At 39.2% G+C, this 22,834-nt stretch overlaps 2 protein-coding genes across 10 annotated transcripts; one reads left to right on the plus strand and one right to left on the minus strand.

Annotated features, from left to right (window-relative positions):
• Window positions 1-206: 206 nt before the first annotated feature.
• Window positions 207-20,171, minus strand: LOC125066478 (E3 ubiquitin-protein ligase Ufd4). Of its 9 annotated transcripts, none has more exons than XM_047674558.1 (46): window positions 19,956-20,171; window positions 19,496-19,523; window positions 19,279-19,418; window positions 19,066-19,181; window positions 18,858-18,976; window positions 17,709-17,848; window positions 16,774-16,949; window positions 16,269-16,399; window positions 16,000-16,133; window positions 15,524-15,786; window positions 15,089-15,253; window positions 14,856-14,991; window positions 14,602-14,785; window positions 14,317-14,388; window positions 12,626-12,800; window positions 12,292-12,507; window positions 12,056-12,209; window positions 11,848-11,978; window positions 11,514-11,756; window positions 10,985-11,125; window positions 10,610-10,856; window positions 10,296-10,512; window positions 9,893-10,192; window positions 9,274-9,471; window positions 8,893-9,125; window positions 8,643-8,811; window positions 8,317-8,452; window positions 7,997-8,166; window positions 7,494-7,694; window positions 6,669-6,770; window positions 6,484-6,593; window positions 6,269-6,404; window positions 5,841-5,966; window positions 5,559-5,751; window positions 5,051-5,291; window positions 4,670-4,749; window positions 4,128-4,317; window positions 3,894-4,034; window positions 3,685-3,808; window positions 3,377-3,575; window positions 3,172-3,296; window positions 2,982-3,097; window positions 2,242-2,455; window positions 1,711-1,952; window positions 1,476-1,620; window positions 207-1,315 (listed from the first exon to the last, which is right to left on the minus strand). In XM_047674558.1, exons 3-46 carry the CDS (start codon window positions 19,416-19,418, stop codon window positions 1,178-1,180), a joined length of 7,329 nt encoding a protein of 2,442 aa, XP_047530514.1. In that variant the 5' UTR covers window positions 19,496-19,523; window positions 19,956-20,171; the 3' UTR covers window positions 207-1,177. The 9 variants fall into 9 exon arrangements, with proteins under 9 accessions (XP_047530514.1, XP_047530511.1, XP_047530515.1 ...); XM_047674555.1 differs by having other exon boundaries at window positions 6,484-6,626; XM_047674559.1 differs by having other exon boundaries at window positions 208-1,315; window positions 6,484-6,626; window positions 7,494-7,637.
• Window positions 20,172-20,643: 472 nt separating this feature from the next.
• LOC125066480 (transcription initiation factor TFIID subunit 7-like) lies at window positions 20,644-22,834 on the plus strand. Its single transcript, XM_047674567.1, has one exon. It carries the CDS (start codon window positions 20,822-20,824, stop codon window positions 21,965-21,967), a length of 1,146 nt encoding a protein of 381 aa, XP_047530523.1. The 5' UTR covers window positions 20,644-20,821; the 3' UTR covers window positions 21,968-22,834.

Here is a 22,834-nt window from a genome sequence, read left to right on the forward strand (position 1 = left end):
AGCTCAAGGTGGGGCAAAAAGATTCACATAACGCCGACGAATTTTGAAATTTTATTTGAATTAAAATTGAGTTACATAAACAAAACAATGGTGGATTGGGAAATAAAAACTCTTTTCATATTTCCCTTACTTTATTCAATCAATTTTCAACAAAATAATGGATTACATATTACAATATTTGTTAATTATTCTAAACCCTATTAAATTCAAATTAAATATATTTTTATTCATATATTTTATTTCATAAATCACAATACCAACTTTAAGTTGACAAAAAATGTTTAATTAAAGGAACACATACTAATCATTTCACACAATAAACAAGTGTTACACACTATAAAAATAATTTTCACCAATTAATATTTCAGTCCAAAAGTTGCAACATAATATAGATAGTTCTCTTTGCATAATAATAATATATTTAGTATTTAATCTTGTTGGTATTGGAAAGATTTTTTTTAAATAAATAAATGAAAATAAAACATAGGACCGTACAGTAAACAAACTATGTTTAGAAAAATGGACTAATAGTTATTGTTATAACTAAACGGAGCCTAGTTCCTGATCGATAAGCCAACCATTTATATAATCATACGAACTTCGCCTGACCTATTTCATAAAATTCAAAATATAAATAAACTTTTTGACATCTCGATAACATTTTTCGCTGTCTTTATTATTTAAAGTTAAATTTCATAATAGCTGAAATCAAGAATTATTTAAACTTATAAACTATAAAGATATTTTTATATTTGATTTTTTTTCTGTATAAAATCCTTCAAAAAAATTTGTTTAGTCAGTATATTGTTTCATTTAAACAATGACGAGATCACACGGAGTTGCTTGAATAGGGAAGCCTCTTTCATGTTCCTACAAGTTTACATTTGAATATTGTTCAATAAAACCGATTTCTGTGAAATTATTGCGTATACTTCTTATATATAAATGAGATAGTAGCTACATATAACATATTATTTAATGAATAATCAGAAACAACAAATCATCAATAATCATATACAAATTCTCAACAGTTATAATCACCTACTGTGTATGAAATAAGCATTACAACGTGCACAATATCAATTAATATTAAAGTAGTGCCGAACTACAGTTACGAAAGCGGCATATCGTGTTATATATTTATTAATTTATGAAAACAGTAAAATCGTAACCGGATCTAATTGAGATGAAAACCTCGCTCATTTGTGGCAGCAAGCAGCCTCTCGCGTAGTACTTCTTTACATGAGTATTCTGGCAGCTTCAAGTAATGTACGCACGTGTTCACTGATGGATAAGAACCGTCACCGGCATCGACCTACAAAACAGAATACATAACTAAATAAATGGTGCGATTCAACAAACAAACAGTTTTTTTTTATTACTATCGTATTATTTCTGATTCGTTGAACTTTATGCATTAATGTCCAAGCCGCTAAATTATACAAAAAGGAATAACAATGGCGAAAAAGACATGCCTTTCTCACGACAGTGAGTCGTGGGTGTAGATTGGCGAGTCCGCCGGGAGGCAGGCTACTACAGCCCGTCGCGAACTGCAGGAACGCCTTGCGCTCGCGCCACGACATCTCCACCAGCACGTCCACCAGCCTCAGAAAACCGGGGCTGCACGCAGAAGAAAATCAAGCGAATCATTCGATTAAAGTGGTAAAAATACGCATATAGAGCAACATCTGAGACTAAAGCTGTACATACCTATCGCGCGTGTAGCCGAGCTTGGGCTCGGTGTACTGCAGCAGGTGCTCGCGCGTCCAGGCGGGCCCGCGCTCGCCGCACAGCAGCAGGCGCAGCTCGGCGGACGAGAAGGCGCGCAGGCGGCGCGGCGGGAACACGGCCGCGAAGCCGCGCCGGAACGCGGCCGTCTGGCGCGCCACGCCCGCCGACACCATCCAGCGCGCGCTCGCCTCCGCGTACGAGCGCGCCGTCGCCGCGCCCACCTGCGGACCGGCACTCGCATGACGCACTATTGCTACACCGTGTGCTTTACTCTAGTCGGTGTGTGTCGGGCACCAGCGTCTATCGCTGGTCGAAGGTTAACAATATACCAGGAATATCTAAATGGATTGAAACGAACTTTACTCGGATCGCAACCATACCTATTAATAGAATTTCTCTGTTAATTGAATTATATACGCAAATGTATATATATCTACTTTTTGTATGCAAGATATTGTAATGGAAGCTTCATAGTTTATACTATTGTCTTTAATGTGTTAGTTGACTTACCTCAATATGCTCCCCGCCATCACATAAAGGATGCACGGCGAGTTCTGGTGCCGTACTAGAGCCGACGTGCGTCATAGTGAGCGCTAGCTCATCGAATGTTGCACCGTCCACCATTAATGCCGCTACGCGAGTCTCCCGTTCCGTCTCCGAAAGCGTGGTATCTCGTAGTATTGAGTCATACTGGTTTGCCGCCTCCAATACGCTCTCGAGGAACCTTAAAATGGTATGACACCTTTAAGTAAATTATGAACAACAATAAACGCCTTCTTTCATCGCCATTGTACGCATTTACGATACCGAATATAAAAGAATAATTTATATTGTTCGAAAATCTGCTTGTTTTAATTCGACAAAACACAAACATTGTTGTTCGACTCTCAAATCCAATAATCATTTTATTTTGATGGAAAAAATAATGGTCGGGTGTCATGTGTATGTATATATAAACATTGCCTATCAAACATTGGTTTTAATTGAAAAATAATGCAGACCCTAAGCATTGTAAGACTTCAAAAATTTTTTTGAGAATACGGAGCTAAAACTCCTGCCACTAGAATAAATAAAACCACTTCATAAAAAAAAAAATTATATAGATGTATAATATATAATTTACAATCATAACAATATGTGACATTGAAATTGGCTTTTTAAGATAAAAAGAAAACATAAAATTTTGAATATGCAGCAAAGAAATGCGTTCAATAAGAATTTTTATTTACATTAAAAATATAACAACTTACTTGTGTCTTATAGGATCGATTTCCTTCAAGTCGTCGTACGTCAACTCCTCCCCACACATTATACGTAAGAAAGGCTCAGATAGAGGAAGATCAACTAATCGCCCGTCTTGTAAAACCTGTAGAGAAGACATCAAATAAGTATGAACTATATTTTTATTTTGAAATATTAGTATCTTCTAGTATAGTTTACCTTAGCTAAAAATACCCCTAGGAACCAGAAATATTTGCAAACTTTATCACAGATAGAAGACTCTTGCGGGAGCGGCGCGGGGAACAAGCCACTCGCCCGCATTACATAGTATCCCGCGGGTTTTTCTGAAACATACAGATAATATATTATAATCTCGTTCACACGTCGATGTCACACAAAGGGAACTTTTGGAAGGGACGGCTACCGTCGGGCAGCGTGAGCGGCAGCGGGCTGAAGTCGTCGTGGTGTGCGGGCGCGTCGCACAGCCACATGTGCAGGTCGGCGCGCTGCAGCTCGGCCGCCACCAGCGCGTAGAACTCCAGCGTGGGGCCCAGCCCGGTGCCCTCCTCGTCCGCGAACTCTACCTCCAGCACGGACTTGCGTCCCGCGTGCACGCGCATCACCTGCGAGCGAACACCACTAGCTCACTTATGATGAATAAATATACAAACAACAAAATACATGTTTTATAGCACTGGTTTTATGGTTTAGTTGAATTTAATCTGTAGTGACCTGCATGGCTGAGCGCAACAGATTGGGATGTCTCGGTATTCGCACGCGCTCGTGCCTTAGACGTCCCATGCGAAATTCGGTCGCCTCCAAATCGGCACGCCTCGGTGACACTGTGTTGCCCGTTCTGTAATAAAGCCATTATATTAATTATCAGTGATCTACTGAACACTATATTTTAATATGTTATTATTAAAGATATTTTTAATAACCTCTGTCTATCTAACGCACGATCCCGTTGTGCTTGTAACCACACGATAGTTCGTGAGGTGCCGAATGCCGTGCACGCAAAGAACATTTGCCTCGTCTCGAGCGGGAACAGGAACGGGCACCAATCTATCAACTGCTGGCACCTATGTTAAAAAATATTAAATGTTTATTTTGACGTAACAGCTTATGTGTCATATAATATATTATCATATGAGTAAGCGTAAACGGTACGTTACCAACGAGGGGTGGCGGCGGCTGCCAGCGAGAGCGGGTCTTGCAGCTGGTGGTGCAGCTTATTGGTAAGCTTGGTGGACAGGAAGGCGTGCGCGGGCAGGCCGGGAGCGGCCGCTCGCAGGCGCCGCAGCGTGCGCACGCAGCACGACAGCATGGCGCCCTCCGCGCCGGATGCGCCCGCCACGCCGCGCTCTGAGGGAACAAATGTTTTTAGTGTTGCCTCCAAACAACGCATACGGCTGTAAATAGTTGATATAACACATCACTCATTTCTGAAATAGTTTCATAACAGAACATACTCACCTAAAGACGAAATAATCTTCATAAATTTGAATTCAAACTAGTTTCAAAAGATAAAAATGTTTAATAATACAAGACAAAACCACGCTAAGTGCATTTTATAAAAAGGTCCAAAGTATAATATTTCCATATAGGTCATATATATATATATATATATATATATATATCTTTGAATATAACATTATCCTCATAAAAAAGTACTGTACTAAGTACTGTGTTACAGTTTTAAAATATAATCACATACCTGGATCCCCTGGTTCATCGTCTTCACTATCACTCGAACACGCGAACGTTTCATTACCCTCAACTTCTTTATATGACAGCCTGAAACATTTTTTTTATTTGTATTACACTAGTTTTTAGACTATCTCTAGTTGGTATATCGGTTAGCTTATAAAGCTGCAGACATCCAAATCCTAACCTCGGGGTTCAGACAGGTAATAAGTTTTTAAGACTTTCTGTCACGAAAATCTGGATATTAGCCTGTGTGAAAGATAATTTGAAAGTCGAAAGAATGGACAGTTTCGTGCCTTGATGTGATGTGTCGTAATATTATACGCAATTGACATTACTTACATTACTGTAACAACTTCATAATGTAAGTCGAAAGGCAAGAACGACTCACGTGTAGGTGGTATCTCTGTGGACATCATGCGGCAGTCGGGAGTTGAGCGCCAACACGGCCCGGTAGACGGTCCAGGACGGGCGCTCGAGAGGGAGCGACACGCCGGCCGCGCTCAGCACGAGGCGCAGCGCGGGCAGCTTGCTGGCGGGCGGCGGCGTGAGGCTGCCGCGCTCGGCCGCGCCGCTCGTCGTGGCCGCCGCGCCCTCGCCCTCGGCCTCGTCGGTCAGCGATATGTTGAGATCTGCGACGCGAGCACATCGATCGGCTTGAACACGGCGTAACGAAATACTAAATCTTGTTTCTGAACTGGCAGTGCATTGCTACGCAGAACATGATACCAATTAAAAAAAAGTATATATAACACGACGAACAATACTGTTCGTCGTGTTACAGACAGTTCCTACGAGAACCGTGCCAGGACCTGTGTCACGTCGATCATTGCTGGAGTTTTAGACCAAATTTGATTACTTATGCATTAAAAAACAATAAAAAGGTGACGACGCCTCACCGACGGTCTGGTTGAGGTTGGCGCGGCCCGGGCGCGGGTCAAAGGCGGGGATGAGCGCGGAGAACTGCCGCTTGAGCACGAAGTCGTCCTCCCAGGGCTTGCGCGAGCGCGACGCGCACGCCACCGCGCCGCCCGCGCCCCGCACCGCCTCCAGCGCCTCCTCCTCCATCAGCGACAGCAGGTTGCGAGACACCTGACGAGGGCAGCGACGAGCGGTCAGTTCAAAGATTACTTTTATATTATTAAAATAGTAAAAATAATTTTGCAATAACTGCTACTCACTACTTCCTGGTAAGTTGGCTCGTTTTCTTTATCACTGTCGAGTGGGTCGTCACCCTCGTCGTCATCCTCTAGCTCCGTGAGTAACGCGGGTGCTCTACATGATTCTAAGAAATCTTCTAATGATACCTATAATTGTGATATTTTTATTTGTAAATAAAACTGAATTAAAATGAATATATGTTAATAACACGACTGAATTATAATTACGATTTGAGTAGTCAAGAAAAAAATATCATTATAAAACCTGTAAATATATTATAATAAGGTGCAAATCTTCTGCCGAGAGCTCTTTGCCATATACAACAGTGCCCACAAAAGCTCCAAATATAGGTTATAACAATTCATGAAATTCTAATTTTCTAACAATATTTTATAGTAGATAATTTAAAACGAACAGTTAGTAGTTTCATAATATATATATTGTATACCTGCTCACTCTCACTCGACGTAGAAGTGAGGGACAAAGTCAGTGCGTTTTGGGCATTCGGAGCTAAAGACGGATAGCTCTGCGCCGCCGATAACAGCCCACCCGGGAAATTACTGGATAGCGCGAGTCGCACCAAGCTGAAAACAATAGATCAATCAGATGACTCACGCCAAGGCGAAGAGCCGACGATCGTATTAGCATGAGTCCGGGACTGACCTCGGGAAGAGTCCGGCGGAGTGGTTGGAGCGCGCCACGCGCTGCGCCGCCCCGCGCCCCGCGCCCGCGCCCCGCCCCACGCCCAGCGACTCCAGCAGCCGCACCGCGCCCTGCACATAGCGCACACGTGCACAGGCCAATGACTAATGACGACGTAGGGCTTATCCTGACCATTAGATACTCACCTGTTGCGTTAGATCGGGTTCGCTTGCACTCATGGCGCCGGAAGCCTGGGCGTCTTTCTTGTGCTCGACAAACTGACCCTCACTGCTCTCGTTCTCTTCACACTGATGAAAAAGATTACAGTTTGAAAATATATTTTCGTTTCATTCATGAGTCACATACATACATATTTATACAATTCCAAGTATGTTCCATTCCATTGGAGGAGAAAAAAAAATAACTCATTAGATTGACATGATTTTTCAAGTCGATAGTGGTTCGATTAATAAAAGATAAGTAACGAATGATAGCTTAAAGAAAAGAAATCTCCTTTATCTTAGACCTTGTTAAATGCAATATATAGTCGAGTTTATTAATATTCCTACTTTACTCTTTCTGTGTTCAGTAATCACTTACTACTATCAATTTAATATATCTCCTAGTAGAAATACTTTTTGACTTCTACCAATTTAAATTGTTTGCTATGTCAACCAATAAAAATGTAAGTCGGTATAAATAGTAAGGTATTCATTAATCAATATAGTAATCTATATTCATTAATCAATATAATAATCAGTATTTTAGCAGAATAGTTCTGCTAAATTATACACTACAAGCAAATTGCATTGATCATAACTAAGATTTTGTTATCTTTATTCTCCCCGCCATTGGAGTGGAGCATATGCTACTGTTGTGCAGTTAGTTGGTCGACAATGCATCCACTCATGAGACCTGTCCTTTCCAGAACTTCAATTAATCCCTACAAATGTTATAATGGAAGAGAGTACACATGCGCGTCCTGACCGAGACGAATATTTACAGAGGAAGGGGATATGTGTGTGTACTACCTGTATGTGCAGCCGGTTGGCGTTGTTGCGCAGCGTGTGCAGCAGGCCGGGCGGCAGGGCGGGCAGCGCCAGCAGCTCGCTGGACAGCAGCGCGTTGGCGCTATTTCGCATTGCGTCGCCGTCGCAGCAGCGCGCCTCGCTCTCCTTGCACACGACACGTCCCACTTTACTGACCCCGTCCGAGCGACTTTGCGACCCGGACTTGTTTTGGAACATCGTTATCCGTGATGCCGAATACTTTTAAAATTGAATCGGACGTACTCGTAGGATAAAGGGTTTAAAACGAAAACTGACAGCCAATGATGAAAAGTTACAATGAAAGAGGACATCAAATAATGTAGAAAAAACGAGTGAGGGATTAGTTAAGTGTCAATACTAAAATTATTTACATTGTAAATTATTTACAAGACATACTTTAGTAAAATTGAGTTTTTTCGATTTTGAAGAAACATCCCATTTAAAAAGAGATGCAATGCTAAAATAAGTAAATACTTTAAATATACCTCTTGAGGAGCAGAGTCTGGTAGCGGTTCTTTGGCTGGATAAGGTTTGGTAATGTCCGTAATACTCGTAGGTCCCATTTCCATGTTTGTAAATGATGTATTTCCTAAATCTGCCATGCAGTTGTTACCCTCTGCTCCCAATGTGAGCGATTCTACGATCGTCGCTAAATCTGAAACATATATTTAATAGAAAATATTTATTATGTCATTCAACTTTATATTATATATCTTCAATTTATTTACTATTTATCAAATTTAATATTATGTTTAAATTCATTGTATATATTATATACATTATGTACAGTTGCACAAAGCAGTACCGGTGTTAATGTGGTGCGTGGACGTGTTGATAGCGGACAGGTCTGTGGCGTGCGTGCGCGGCCGCGCCATGTTGCCGCCAACCTCCTCCGATATGTTATCCGCTGACGACGCCTGCTCAGTGGACGCCACCGACACCTGTTCGGCGAGAATACAGAATATTACAAACATTCATTTAATAGGTTCAGTAAGTTTAATTTAATATTGCACTGAAATTATTTAGGCAATTAAATAATATATCTCCAAATTAAAGTCGGACTTGCATGTCACGTTGTTTTAAACTATGACATTGATAATTTACTTGACACAAAAGCAAACGTGCAAACACCTGTTGATCCGTAGCTGTGGCGTCGGGCAGACTCGGCGTGGAGTGACTCTTGCGCGAGCTGCGCGCGCCCTCGCCCGCGCCGCCCGCACTCGACCCACCGCTCACCACCTTCAAGTCGAACTTGCCCTCGGCACCCATGCGGTAGGAATTTCGCCCGCCGTGGTCCCACCTGAAATATGAGCTACTTGTATGTATCCCCAACATTCCACTTTGCGTATCACTGTAATCGTCCTACATCTAGCCCCCGTACCTCACATCCACCCATCCATTGTGCAGATCCGACGTGACGGTTCCCATGGCGGGATGCGAGCCGTCCTGGTCGCGCCACTTCCAGTCGGGCCCGCGCATGACGCGCGCGCCGGCGCACAGGCCCCGCGCGCCGCGCGACCAGCGCCGCGCCCGCGCCCCGCAGCCGGAGCCCGCACTGGCCGTGGCGCCCGTGCCGCCCATTTGCCGAGGGGAAGATTCCACCACGCTCACCACCTATTGTTGTCGATCCATTATAATAAATACTCATATGCACATAATGATATTTAAAACAAACATTTTATAAAATCTGTATAAAATTTCGATAATTAGCTTAAATGTTAATCAAATAATAGAACTCGTTGGGATCGGGACTCGACCGCACCTTTCCGTATATCTCGAGGCCCGAGAGCGAAAGGTAGTGGCTCTGCCCGCTAGCGTTCTTTCCGTTCTGCTGCACCCGTAGGTAGCGATAGGGCGCGTCGGCTCGCACGCGCCACGTGGCCGTGCTGCCGGGCTCCTGCAGCGCCTGCTCATCGCTGTGCGCCACCAGCGTACTCCAACTCACCCCGTCCATCGACATCTGCAAATTAGTCATGATAAAAAATTATAATCTACACACAGGGAAATTTTATAAAAAACTAACTTTAGGACAGAGTGAGGTCAAAAAGAAAAACTACTAATTGAACGTACACTATTGGGATACTAATTGAGTTACGAGTAGTATATTCCTACTCTAAATATGTGACGTCTATCAAAGCAAGAGAATTTAAAAATATAATTTAGTTAACGAAAATATTATCCATAAAAGCGATACTATTACATGACGAAATAAATTGAATGTGAATATTGTTATTTTCATGTTCTCTAGTTCATCGGTAAGTCGTTATTTAAGATTTATAGACGTTTAAGTCTCACATATTTTGTAATATATATATTTTTTGATTTAATAAAAAATAATCACATAATACATATACATGCATAAGTATTACAGTTTTACTCACTTGAAATAACCAATTCCTCAGAGCGGAGCGACCATATCCACGAGAATGTCGAAGCGTATACGCAGATGGAACAATATGAAGTCCAAGATCGACTGCTATGAAAGCCCGTCTATCATCATTAGTATGAACATTTAAAGGTTCCGGAGATCGAGACAGAGCGTCTTCAGCGCGGCCGTATGGTAATTGACGACCATCCGATGACCACACACTTACAAGCCCATGCGCACCTGGATTAACCCATTCGCATGTACCGCCGTTACTACCGATGAAGTATAGAACGCCATTTTCATCAAAATCATGCTAAAAAAAAACAAAGATATAAATTTTTTTTATACACAGTAAAACATATATTTCAATAAATATATATATATATATATATTAAAATTTATAACAAATAACTTACATCATATGTAAAGTTAATGGGAGCTTCCGACTTAATCTTCTGAACGAAATGAAACGTCGACCGCTCCATATCGTACCACTGCCGAGCGACAGATTTAGCGAGGAACTTCTCGAGTTGTCGCACCGTCGTTAGAGCCTCAACCTTCAGATTTCGTCCGGCGTTATTGTTTATCACGGATTCCTCTGAAGTTTCATCGCTGGCGCGTTCAACTCGGAGCCTAAGTAACAGAGACACCATGCTTATTCAAATACCTCCAATCGGTTTATTTATTATTTAGCAATGAATGTACAAATGTAAAGGTTTTTGCAACTGACCGAATCCGCTTGGTGAGGTGGTGCAGCGCGGCGGGCTGGTGCGGCGGCGCGTCGGATGCGGGCGTGAGCACGGGCAGCCGCTCCACGCTCTCCAGCACTGACACCAATCGCGCCACCAGCGCCGCGCCCACTGCACCGCCAGCCTCGCGCTCGGCCTCGCCCTCCGCCCCCTCACCCTCGCCGTCCGCGCCCGACCACACCCACGACCGCACGATCCGCTCCCGCTCCGACAGTTGGCCCGGTTTGTCTGATATATTTTAAGAAAATTGATTGACTACAACACTGAGTATAACATTTGAGCGATGTTATTTTCTTTATAAGTAAAACGATAATACTCTTTCTGTACATGTAAAAAAGATTAAATTATGAACTCACCGTTCGGCTGAGGCGATAAAACATGAAGTAAAGCTGGGGCGAGGCCGGAAGACTGTAGCTCGTAAGCTGATAGTAATTCTTCGCGGCATAGTAGCTCCGTCAATTGATCTAGCGATTCTCTGAGCTCTCCGTGCCATTCGCCTATTGAATTAAGAGTAAGGTTTCAAACCAACAAAATAAAAAGAGGTATTGTGTACACTTATCCGATCTCAACCATATTTAATACATTACACAGATTAGAATTGGTTTGGAGTTCACAATACTATTATCTGATTAACATGAAATCTTCACAAGATAGTAACGTAGAAAGTAAAAAGTAGATAGTTTTGTCATTACCAACAGGTATCATTTGTAAAACTAGTCTAAAGTCTGGCCTGTGAGACAAGTTATAACTTTAGGACAGGTATTAAAACTGTACTTTTTGTAATTTATTTGCAAGGCCTTTACAAAAAAGGATATTATAGCGTACAAGTCAATCGTTGGCGAGTGTAGGAAAGCCGGCACTAATATTATAACCGTCCACACTTACCCGCGGGCTGTATGGCGAGGCGCTGCAGACGCGCTAGCAGCGCCCGCAGCCGCGCGACGGGCGCCCGCGGCTGGCGGCCGGCCGCGCTGGCCAGGTGGCGCGAGTACAGCGCCCGCGCGCGCTCGCCCACCTGCGCCTTCTGCGCCTCGGTCTTCGCGGACAGGCGGCTGCGGCTCTGGGTGGCGTTGCCGTTACTCGGCGCCGCCTGCCTGCGGTCTGCCCACCCGCTAGCCAACTCGGGGCCTGCGTGTCGAGTCGAGATTTTATTAGAATATATCTCCGGATAGATAGAAGAAGTGTGTTAGAATTGTGAGATATTGTTTTCTTTTGTTACCTAAAAATGTTTCGGCAGTGAATGAGTGCTTCGTGCCTCTGTTGGATTCGAAGATGAATCCTGGCAAATCTTCTCGCAATATCGTAGTCTGTTGTTGTCCATCAGTGTTGTGTATGTGAAGCTCTTTTTCCCTGGGAAGAGAATATTTTTTGAATAATACACATTTAAATAAAAAATAACACACAACTTTGACGTCCGGTATACTTACTTTTTACACAAGATTACCCAGTTGCCAAGGATCAGTTTATGCGGGCCCGGTTTTGAAAGAATACTTTGAGGCACACAATTCTTAACTGACGCTCTCGCTCTTTGGAGTTTATCGATAAATTCGCCACGATTTTCTGCAAATAATTTCGAAATTACTACGTTTACCTAGATTAAAAAACACAGACTATTACAGCGATTGCAAGTGCACAAAAATATTTTCTGCCGAAATGACCGTACCCGTGTTATCGGTCTGGTGCTCGGGACTGCCGCTGGAGTACATGGTGGCGAGCTTCCCGTCGAGCAGGAAGCGGAACCAGCCGTTGGAGCCGGTGCTGAGCTCGAGCGCGGCGGCGTCGCTCCACACGTAGAGCGCGTCTCGGCCGCGGCACAGCGACCAGTCGCCCCACCAGTACGCGCAGCCGGAGCACAAGCTCGTGGCGTCCTCGCCGGGACCTTGGAATTTGGTTCTTATACTAACGCATCTTCCTTATTGTTAATTTCCGGGGCGAATTGACTGCATCGATTAAATTGAAATGAGTTACTTGATTGTTATTGACTTAGAAATTAAAACCTGTGGTTATGACAGTCTCCCCATCTGCCGAGAGTTGCTCGTTCGGCGAGACCGCTAAAGCTTCCACTTTACTAAACACGCCGAGCCGCGCGAATTGTTCCAAATAAATATCTGCCGCTTTCACCATCAGCTCCTCTGCGATTCCCAGTACTGTCAAGTGTCCATCGTCATCGTCCTGTCGCATGATTTATAAATGGTTAGCTTCTGACTTAAAAATTCATAGTCTTCGAATTATTTTCATAAATCTCAATACAAACAGCCATTGTTAGAAATTGATTGCAAAAATTGTATATTACATAAAAATATTTTTAACTTGTCAATCATTTATTTTGAGATCTACAGAAATATCGACTCGCCATTTCATCTATCAAGATTATACATAATATTACCATACAACAATCAAAATATTATTCACATATTAATAATTGGGTATTTCAATGAAATATTATCAATCTCACAATTTTATATACTCACGTATTATAATTAAATTGGTATGTTTAATTTATTTTTCAATAATTATTAAACAATAAATAATTTTATTGCAAAAGGTATACAAATGATTTTTCATATATGGCAACAAAATCATTAAAACACCCCATATTAAAAGTTAATTTTAAGTAAAAGAACTTTGTGTTTCAAATCACAGAAATTAAATTAACGCAATGGCGCTTTGGAGTGGTGATTAGCGTTAATTCGCTAAAATATACATTAAATAATGTTATTAAAATTTACAATACGTAACGAAATACGACAGACTCTCCTTCTCAGAAATTATAGGTCTGATTAACCTCAAACGGTTTCTGGAAATTTAATCTTGAAGGGGTAACTTTGTATGTATTTTACCCATTATTTATAAAGTATATTCTGGAATGGTATTTAATGTAATATAATGATATATAAAAATACATCCATGTTCATTTATTTCATGACGATTTTTTTATAAGAGAACACAAAATCCTTTTTACTTTTTTATTTAAATTTTTATTCCTGAAAAATAAGCACTGCACAACAAAACGAAGGAACAATGGACAGGGCAGTTTAATGCAGGTATATTTCGATGGTGTGACTTTTTACAAGATTAATTTTATGCTTTACAATTTAATATGATGTTAAATAAAAGTTAAATTACCTTATCAATATTAATTATTTCTAAACTACTAGTGTTTATTAGTAGTCTCAGAGGGAATACAACAAACTCATTTGTTTAGTAATAAAAGTGTACTTTTTAAAATAGTTTGTTCGAAAGAGTATTATACAATAAAACATTTATTACAAAATTGAATTGTACCAGATTATTTATTTTACAAACTTTATTTATGAAATAACGTGATTACTCCGCAAATTGTTCTATTCGTGAGATACCAACTCGCACGAACAAACTATAATGTAATTATTATTTACAACAATGCAAAACTCTTTGGTACGCATCGTCATGTCACCGTAGGATGAATCGCGCGTTCTATCAGTGATTAGACACAGTATACTCGAGTACACAACTTCGTTATTTAAAAAATGAAACGGCTCTAAAGCGTGGATAGCATATTTCCGTTTAGACTGCTCCGATTCCGGTAACATGCGGCGAGCCACACCCGGAATAACGAATACAATCGAAATAGGTGCGTCCAGCGATTTAGATGCCGTCGCTTGGGATGCGGGACGAAGTATCAACGATCACACCATCGGAACATTACCGCGGGTGGACGGATATAGCGGCTGCGCAGCACGCGCGCCGCCGGACGCCGCGGAGCGCCCTCGTCCGTGCCCTGAGCGCACACCCACTGCTTCAATTTCAACGTGAGCAACGAGCGACACCGTCCAACCGAAGCGAAGATTCGACGACGCAAAACGCGCATACAGCGATATCATAGCGCGAGCGACTAGAAAATCACTCCGAAGAAAGTACTCCACATGTCGTCGAATATTCGGTTTGGCTGTACGGAGGACTGGTCGTAGAATAGAGCTAGAGAAGGACCCACCTGCGTGTCGAGCACCTGCGCCACGAGGCGCGTGAGCAGCGCGGCGGCGCGCGGCGCGGACAGCGCGCGCAGGCGCGACGCAGGCGCATAGTGCACCATCTTGCGCACCAGCGACAGGCACGCGCGCCGCACGCCCGCGCCGCCCGCGCCGATGTATCGCGCGCAGAACACCGGCACCAGACGTCTGCGGAGGATGACGCGTTACTCGACCGCTCCACGGAAACGCACGACCGTGCCGTCTAGTGTGAACTCACTCTAAGTAGATAGCCGCCATCTCCTTGTCGCCGGTGTCTGGAAAATCTTCGTCATTGCTCGATACTGGTGAGTCTTGATTGCTGACGACTAGCCACTCCCCTGGACATTGTAATATTGCTGCCACTTCCCTGTGACCTGTGAACGATAATTTAGTATTTGAACAAAATATTTACGATATCATATCACAAACTTCAATAAAGAAACGAGGTTAATATGCATCATTCCATTATACCTTGATCGTGTCTCTCTCTAGCTTTATCCAATGGTGTCTTGCCATCCTCATCGCGGAGGTCGGCATTGGCTCCGTAACGAAGTAGCACTTTTGCAATAGCGGGTCTCCCAAAACAAGCTGCATAATGCAGTGACGAACTGCGTTGACCACGATTTACATCGGCGCCTAAGTAAACAATTTTATTGTCCGTATTATATTTGATAAAAATTGCATGCTAATTTTTTTTAACTAAGTTGTTGAATGTTATACTGAGTTTTCTAAGCAACATAAACAATGACGTCAACTTGTACACGATGTTTTTTTTCACCGATGCACCACCTGCTATAACTTTGGGAATTCAGAAATTATGTCCCTCGTGCCTGTAAATACCCTGGTTCAGTCATCCTTCTAATCGGAACACATCACAGAGTATAGATGATAGAATAACAACCTTACCTTTTTCGCATAGAAACTCGACCATCTCCCGGGTACCGAAGGCGGCGGCCCAGTTGAGGAGCGTCTGGCCGACGTCGTCGGTGAAGTTGACGTCCACGGCGCCGCTGGTGACGGCCGATATGAGCGCGTCCGTGTCCTTGCCCCGTATGCAGTCGATGAGCTGCCGGTGCGACTTGTCCCGACTGCCCGCCGGCGGCGTGGACGACGAGCCGCTCGAGCCTTCACCGCTCGAGCTGGACGCCGCTCCGTTACGACTCGTACCACTACAGAATAACAAAAGTACATTATTGCGCTACTTGTTATGAATAATAGTATATTTAACACTATTTATATATGAACACGTTTGTCGGTATTTTATATTTTTATAAATAATAACCAATTTAGTTTCAAAAAGTGTTACAATCAACATATTTTCAATATATATGTATATGGTAAATTTATATATACATGTATTAAATTAACGATTTTTTTCTTACATCTGTATGGCATGTCGTCCTTCACAAAGTAGGACGAGCAGCAAGTCTACAAGTCGCATGCACTCCAGGCACCAACGCTCATCCGCTTGCACAGCAGCTTCGATAGCTGAACATAAGTCCAGACGGACTAAATCCTAAATGAATGATCATAATATTAAATTATAATTGTATAAAAAATCAATTAACTAGCAAATATATAATTAATAAAATAAGATATAACACAATTCCTTCACTATTTGGAATGAGATGAAATTATTTTGAAAACTTACGTGTGTGATCTGTGCTGAGCCTCTGCAGAGAGTTGACAATAAACTGACGGTGGTAGACACCGAAGGCATTAGGCACTTCTCATCAGAACTTTCCGTGGACCCTAATCTACGTACTAGCTCTTCAATAAGTCCTGTAATAAAAACTCTTAGATGAGTTCTTAAAAACCAAAACACAAATGTACAAATATTTTCAAACAAGCCTGTCTCTTGTAGTTTTAGATTTTTTGTTAAATAAATCAATTTTGAAACAATATTATAAATGCGTAAGTAACTCTGCCTGTTATGCTTTCATGGTTAAACCACAGAACCGAATTTGATGAAATTTGGTGTGAATCAAGCTTGAACCCTAACCTCCGCCTCTAACATGGATTTGAAGTCGCGGGCGTAAACAAGTAAGCTGTCTAATCGATTTGAGTTGCCGAAACTTGATAAAACAAAACTATTTATTTATCCGTGTAATCCAACAATCGCCAAACATTAATACTACTATTTATAGGATACCGACCATGTTCAGCTAGTGGCGCGGGGTCGGCGTGTGCGCGCGCAAAGCGGTCAGCGAGAGAAGCGAAGCAGCGCAGCGCAGCGTCTGCTACACGCGCGTCGTTGTGTCGCAACAGAGTCGACAGTGACGATACCGCATCCCCCACTCGAGCATCGCCTGGCTCCATTTTACCACATACTCTAGAATTTCAATATAATTAAATTGTTATGTATGTATAACGTTTATTTACATACTAAGATTTCATATGTTTCATAATTGTATAAATTATTCAATATTATATGTAATATATACAATTGTGAAAGTCTATTGATGTAATATTTAGTATAAGATAAATCAAGGCATTTTTTTATTTATTTAAAAAATCCTTATTAAATAAATTATAGTATAGTAGTCGGTACGAAAGGCAGACTTAATGTCAGATTGCATTCTCTACCAGTCAGCTTTTAGGCTAATCAGAAATACATACCTAAATAACAGTAATATTATATTCCTTTAAGAGTCAATATTGAAATAGTTGTTTGTCATATTTGACTTTTTCAAACATATTGAAAGGTATTATTAGCAGCCTGTAAGTATCCCACTGCTGGGCTAAGACCTCTAGCTATGAGGAGAAGGTCTTGGAGCATATTCCACCACGCTGCTCCAATGCGGTTTGGTAGAATACACATGTGGCAGAATTTCGTTGAAATTAGACACATGCAGGTTTCCTCACGATGTTATCCTTCACCGCCGAGCACGAGATGAATTATAAACACAAATTAAGCACATGAGAATTCAGTGGTGCTTGCCTTGGTTTGAACCCGAAATCATCAGTTAAGATTCACGCGATCTTACCACAGGGCCATCTCGGTTGAAAGGTATAATTTTCTTGACTTGACTACTATTACTGAATTTCTAATTTTTTTAATTTAAAGACTACTTGAAAAGAAAGAATTTACCTGGACACAACTGCCATAGCAGAATGAAGAGTGTCCTTATGTACAGATGTTCCATGGTGGGTTATGAAGTGTAATACAGATGGCAATCCACCTCCCTCCCACACGGCTCCAGCTTCACGAGTACATACTAACTCTAATACCTGGAGGAGTAATAATACAATTGATTGAAATTTAAAGCTTCATCATAATATTTTATAAATATTATCATAAATACTGTAGCCTATGTCAAGTTGTAAGTAATGTTGAATTGAAGTGATATCATTGGACCACTTCTTGAATAATCTATGGTATTTATTATAGACCCATAAAAAGGTAGATATCATGGCAAATATCAGCAAAAATAAACAAATACTATGTATATGTACACACATAAAATTGTAATAATTATTAGATTGTAAAAAATTTAGTCGATTTTTCTCTTTCAAAAATTTGTGAATAACATTCAACAGTAAATCTATACCATCTTCATTCAGTATAAATATTCAATTGTTAGGTTAGTTTATATATAAAATGTTAAAATCTAGCACATACATAGCACTGTTAAAGTAGGTCAATAGTTAATATACAAAAAAAACTAATTTTGACCTAGATAGATAGAGGCTTTGATATAAAATATAATATAACAAGATACCAATGATTGCATATATTTAGATATTATGAGGAATTGATAAAAATATTATCAAGAATAAAATTTAATATTAAAATATACTTAAAAAGTAAAAAAATATCTAATATAGTTGTAATTAAGGTTGCCAGGTCGCCAAACGTAACAGCTGAACAGTTTGGCCAACTTTTGGGTAAAAAGGACCAGACCCCTACATTAATAAAGATAGTGTCCTAGTATTAAATGATACAGTAAAAAAAATGGTATGTAAAATCAAGTTTTTCTGATTATTACCATGAATCTGGTTAATTTCTAATGATATAGAAATAAAATCGAATGTATCTCGTTTGGGAAATAAATAAATAAAGTGTAAAAAGCCTAATACAAGCCAGACACTGTTAATTTTGGCGGGACACACAATCAAAAAGCCTAACTGTGTCCAGAAGCCTGGCAACCTTTGTTGTAATGATTTAGGAGTTTATTCATTAAAACAAACCACACAATAAATTATTAATACAATATCAATCAACATTAATATCACTCACTTTAATACATTGTTCAGCTAAATCTTTGCTAGTTCTATTATTTGGGTCAACTGTGAGTAATCTACTACATATAGCTTTAACTGCACCCTCAATTGCGACTATTCTCCTTGTACATTCAGCTGAAAACAAACAACATTAATGTTTAAACAAAAGATTACCTTAAAATAAAGGTCATAAGGTCATAAGAAATTTAAATATAACTAGTAACCTGAAACATCCAGATAGTATGTAATCGCTCTCGCCGTTACTTCCAACACATTATCTGGAGCACACTCATCGAGAAATATTTTACACAATGCAGGCAAAAATGTTCTTGGTGGACAACTGAAACAAATAATAAACATTTCAGACAAGAGAGATAACATAAATATATATATTTTTTAAATGCATTTCCCTATTTATACTTTTTGGTTACATTCACCTTTCAAAGCATCTATCTACATTATCAGACATGAGCAACAGCATACATAGTTGCTCAAGAGCAATAAGCTGCATATCCCGCTCATCTCCTTGCCCAGTGAGCAGCCACTCCAGTAGTGTTTCAGGGTCCACTTCAGCCATCTAAAATAATTTACAAAATTTGTTTCAATTCATGAAATATAAGAATAACAAAATGATTATTGACATATTTACGATACCTTTAGGCCTCAGTGATTTTTACTTTATCTGAAAACAATTACGTATGATAATGAATAGTCACATACATTATTTCTAAATACCTTATAAATATATTTACGCATTATTATTATCTTTCACTTTTAATCAAGTAATTAATGAATCATTAATGACATCTTACAATAATAATAGACTCTTTAAAAAATACATCGTCTTGACAAACAAAATATTAGAATTTAAGGATAAAAATACATATAAGTGAAAACAATCACAACTGTTATGTAGGTTACTGCTCCCATATATATTATGAAGAATGATGCCTTTCTCTTTTATAGAACCTATTTAAAAAAACGAACCTAATTTGTTTAAAAATAGTATACCACATGCAAATCACAGTTGAGACATATTTTAATAACCATTGCAAAATAATTACAAAATAATAGTTAAAACAAACTAATGAGCTTAACAATGTCTCCCACTTACACTCAATGAGCCATGACGCTAAATTGTTATTTTTATATTCAATTAAACATATATTAATCACTTCTTTAATACTTTCAAATATTCCTTAATAATTGTTTTAACGCAATTCATTTACACGTAAATCAATTTTTACTTCTTGTAGTGCCTAGTTTCAATTTTCACATATTTTTATTTCACAAAACCAATCCACAGAAAATGAACAGAAATTGTCACAAGGCTGCCAACTTCTCGAACTTATTTCGCCGTAGACACACTGACATAAAATAATAAGACATCATGAAATAATTATTTAATAACTTGACTACAATTACATTTTGAAGGTATAAATTATATGAAAAATTAATTGGGATAACTCATAAAATATTTTATTCATAAAATAAATCAATTTACATATTACTTAGATTAGATGTTTTTGTATAAAAAAATTTGGCTGTTTGTCTGCTGTTTAATAATTATGATTTTTATCTTATTTAATACTTATTAGCTATTGTGCTTAATAATGACTAGCAGTCATAATTGGTCATTCTCAAATTATGATATTTGTAGGAATTTTATATCATAAAATCTGTATAATTATTCTTAGGTATTTTCTATTAATATCCAATGTCTTCTTCTAGAATAATCTAGTGTCTATTGTTAATTGTCAAATGAGAATTGCAAATGCCAAATGACAATTTCTTTCAAAAATTTAAATTGATAGCGAGGATAGGGAATTGTGTTTCATAGTTTATTTGAAAGAAAAGTACACTTTTTTTAATTCGATTGTGAATGTGAATTACTTAATTTATTTTGGATTATTTATGACTTATAAATTTTAATATACTGGAAGAATTTAAATTTATCGATTTCCATTTCGTTTTCTTAAAATGAGTCGGGATAAACGAGAAACTGAATACCCAGTACAATTAGAAACTCAATTTATAATTAGGTTGCCTGAAGAACCTGCAAAAGTGTTAAGGGAATTAATAACGTCTGGCGAAAATTTCAAAAATAGAGTAAAAATACAAATACATGACGATTTGCGACACGGTGAACTTAGAGTTGATCATTGGTTGTTACATACTAAAATTGTAGATTTACCAACCATTGTAGAGTCATGGAAAACAATTGACAGAAAAAGTCTTTATAAAACAGCTGATATTTGTCAGATGATGATATGTAAGGAAGAATTAGATGACACAACAGAAGATGAGGCACCTACCAAAAATAAAAAAAAGGATCCATTAAAAGTTGATAAAAAATATCTCTGGCCACATGGAATCACTCCACCTACCAAGAATGTAAGAAGACGACGTTTCCGAAAAACTTTAAGAAAAAAGTGTGCCGAGTCACCTGAAATAGAGAAAGAAGTAAAGAGGCTATTAAGAGCAGACAATGAGGCTGTCAGTTTTACATGGGAAGTAGTTAAGGAGGAAGATGAGCATGTTCCTAAAAAAGAATCATCTGCAAATTCTCAGAAAGCAAAAGTAAAGAAAGAGTCTCATAAAAATGCAACTGTTGTTACAAATCAACCTTCAAAGGTTGAAGACATATTTGGAGGAGCTTTAAGTGACAGTGATGCAGATGATGAAAATGTAAATGTTGATCTAGAAGACAGTAGAACATCTGCATATGATGACTCATTATCTGATGTAAATTCTGTCCTTGGATTGCAAGCAATGAGAAATTGTCATATAACTCCAGAGACCAAGCCAGATTTAATTGAAACTAAAAAGAAGAAGTTCAATCCACACAAAAGTAGTACTTCTATGATTAATGAATCTACTGTTTGTTATGAACTAGATAATATTCAGCAACAATCAACTAGTTACAACAGCTCAAGTACACAATTGCAAGAACTTGTAACTGAACTAGAAGAATTAAAGCAAAGGAGACAAAGAACTCAACTTGAAATATCGAGGATGGAAAATATGACATTAAGACAAAGATTTCAGGACATATTAAAAACATTAAATAAGGAAATAGTTATGAAAGAGATGGAGTATCATAAGTTAAAGTCTAGCTCTAAATAAACAATACTCTTATTCCCAGTTAAAAAATATCATCTTTATAATCTCAATTATTCATAGTTATCTTGATATTAGTTACTTTGCTTAAAATATAATATTTAAAGGTCAGTATTAAATTATATAGTGTATAAAGTTACTATGCTATATGTTAAGTAGAATGTACATATTTAAGCTTTAGCAACTGCACCTTACATCTTTTAAACCTGTATAAACCTTGGTAATCATGGCCAAATTATTAATTACCATTCCATGGAATGTTATGTATAATGTTACTGATATGGTAATTCAAAATAAAGTTGATAAATTAATAAATAATATTGTGATTAACTAATACAATACATTCTTCAGTTGCAATGGACATATCCATCAACCACAACCTTCACGCTCGTAACCCTGTAATTCAATGACAAATCTGTTTTTGATGCATTATTTTCCATAATTAATATTAAGAGGAATTTACAGGACATGTGGATAGACGAATCTACGTTAGGTGCAAAAAAACCAAGCTCATAACCCTAAAATCTGACTACAAATCACTTTTCCAACGTACTGAAAACTTTTTTTTAACAGTCATTATTAATATTACTGGCCAGGGACACCTGAGTATTGGCGCCCCGTCAAAAAAGGTTTGACAAAATTATCAAAGGTGCATATCGAGTTACCCAGACCGGAACTGAGACAGTTTGTTTGGGCTCTTTCTTAGCAGGCAAGTAGCATACTAAGAAAGAGACTTATACTTATCAAACTTATCCCATAAAAAAGTGTTTGAATAATGATGACAAGCTTTGAAAGTTTAAGTAGGATGTTGACACTACTTCAATTTTTTATTAGAGCACTATGTTAATATCTAAAATAAAATACAGTTAGAAA

This window comes from Vanessa atalanta, chromosome 9, assembly GCF_905147765.1.
Source record: "Vanessa atalanta chromosome 9, ilVanAtal1.2, whole genome shotgun sequence".
Taxonomy (NCBI): Eukaryota; Metazoa; Arthropoda; class Insecta; order Lepidoptera; family Nymphalidae; genus Vanessa; species Vanessa atalanta.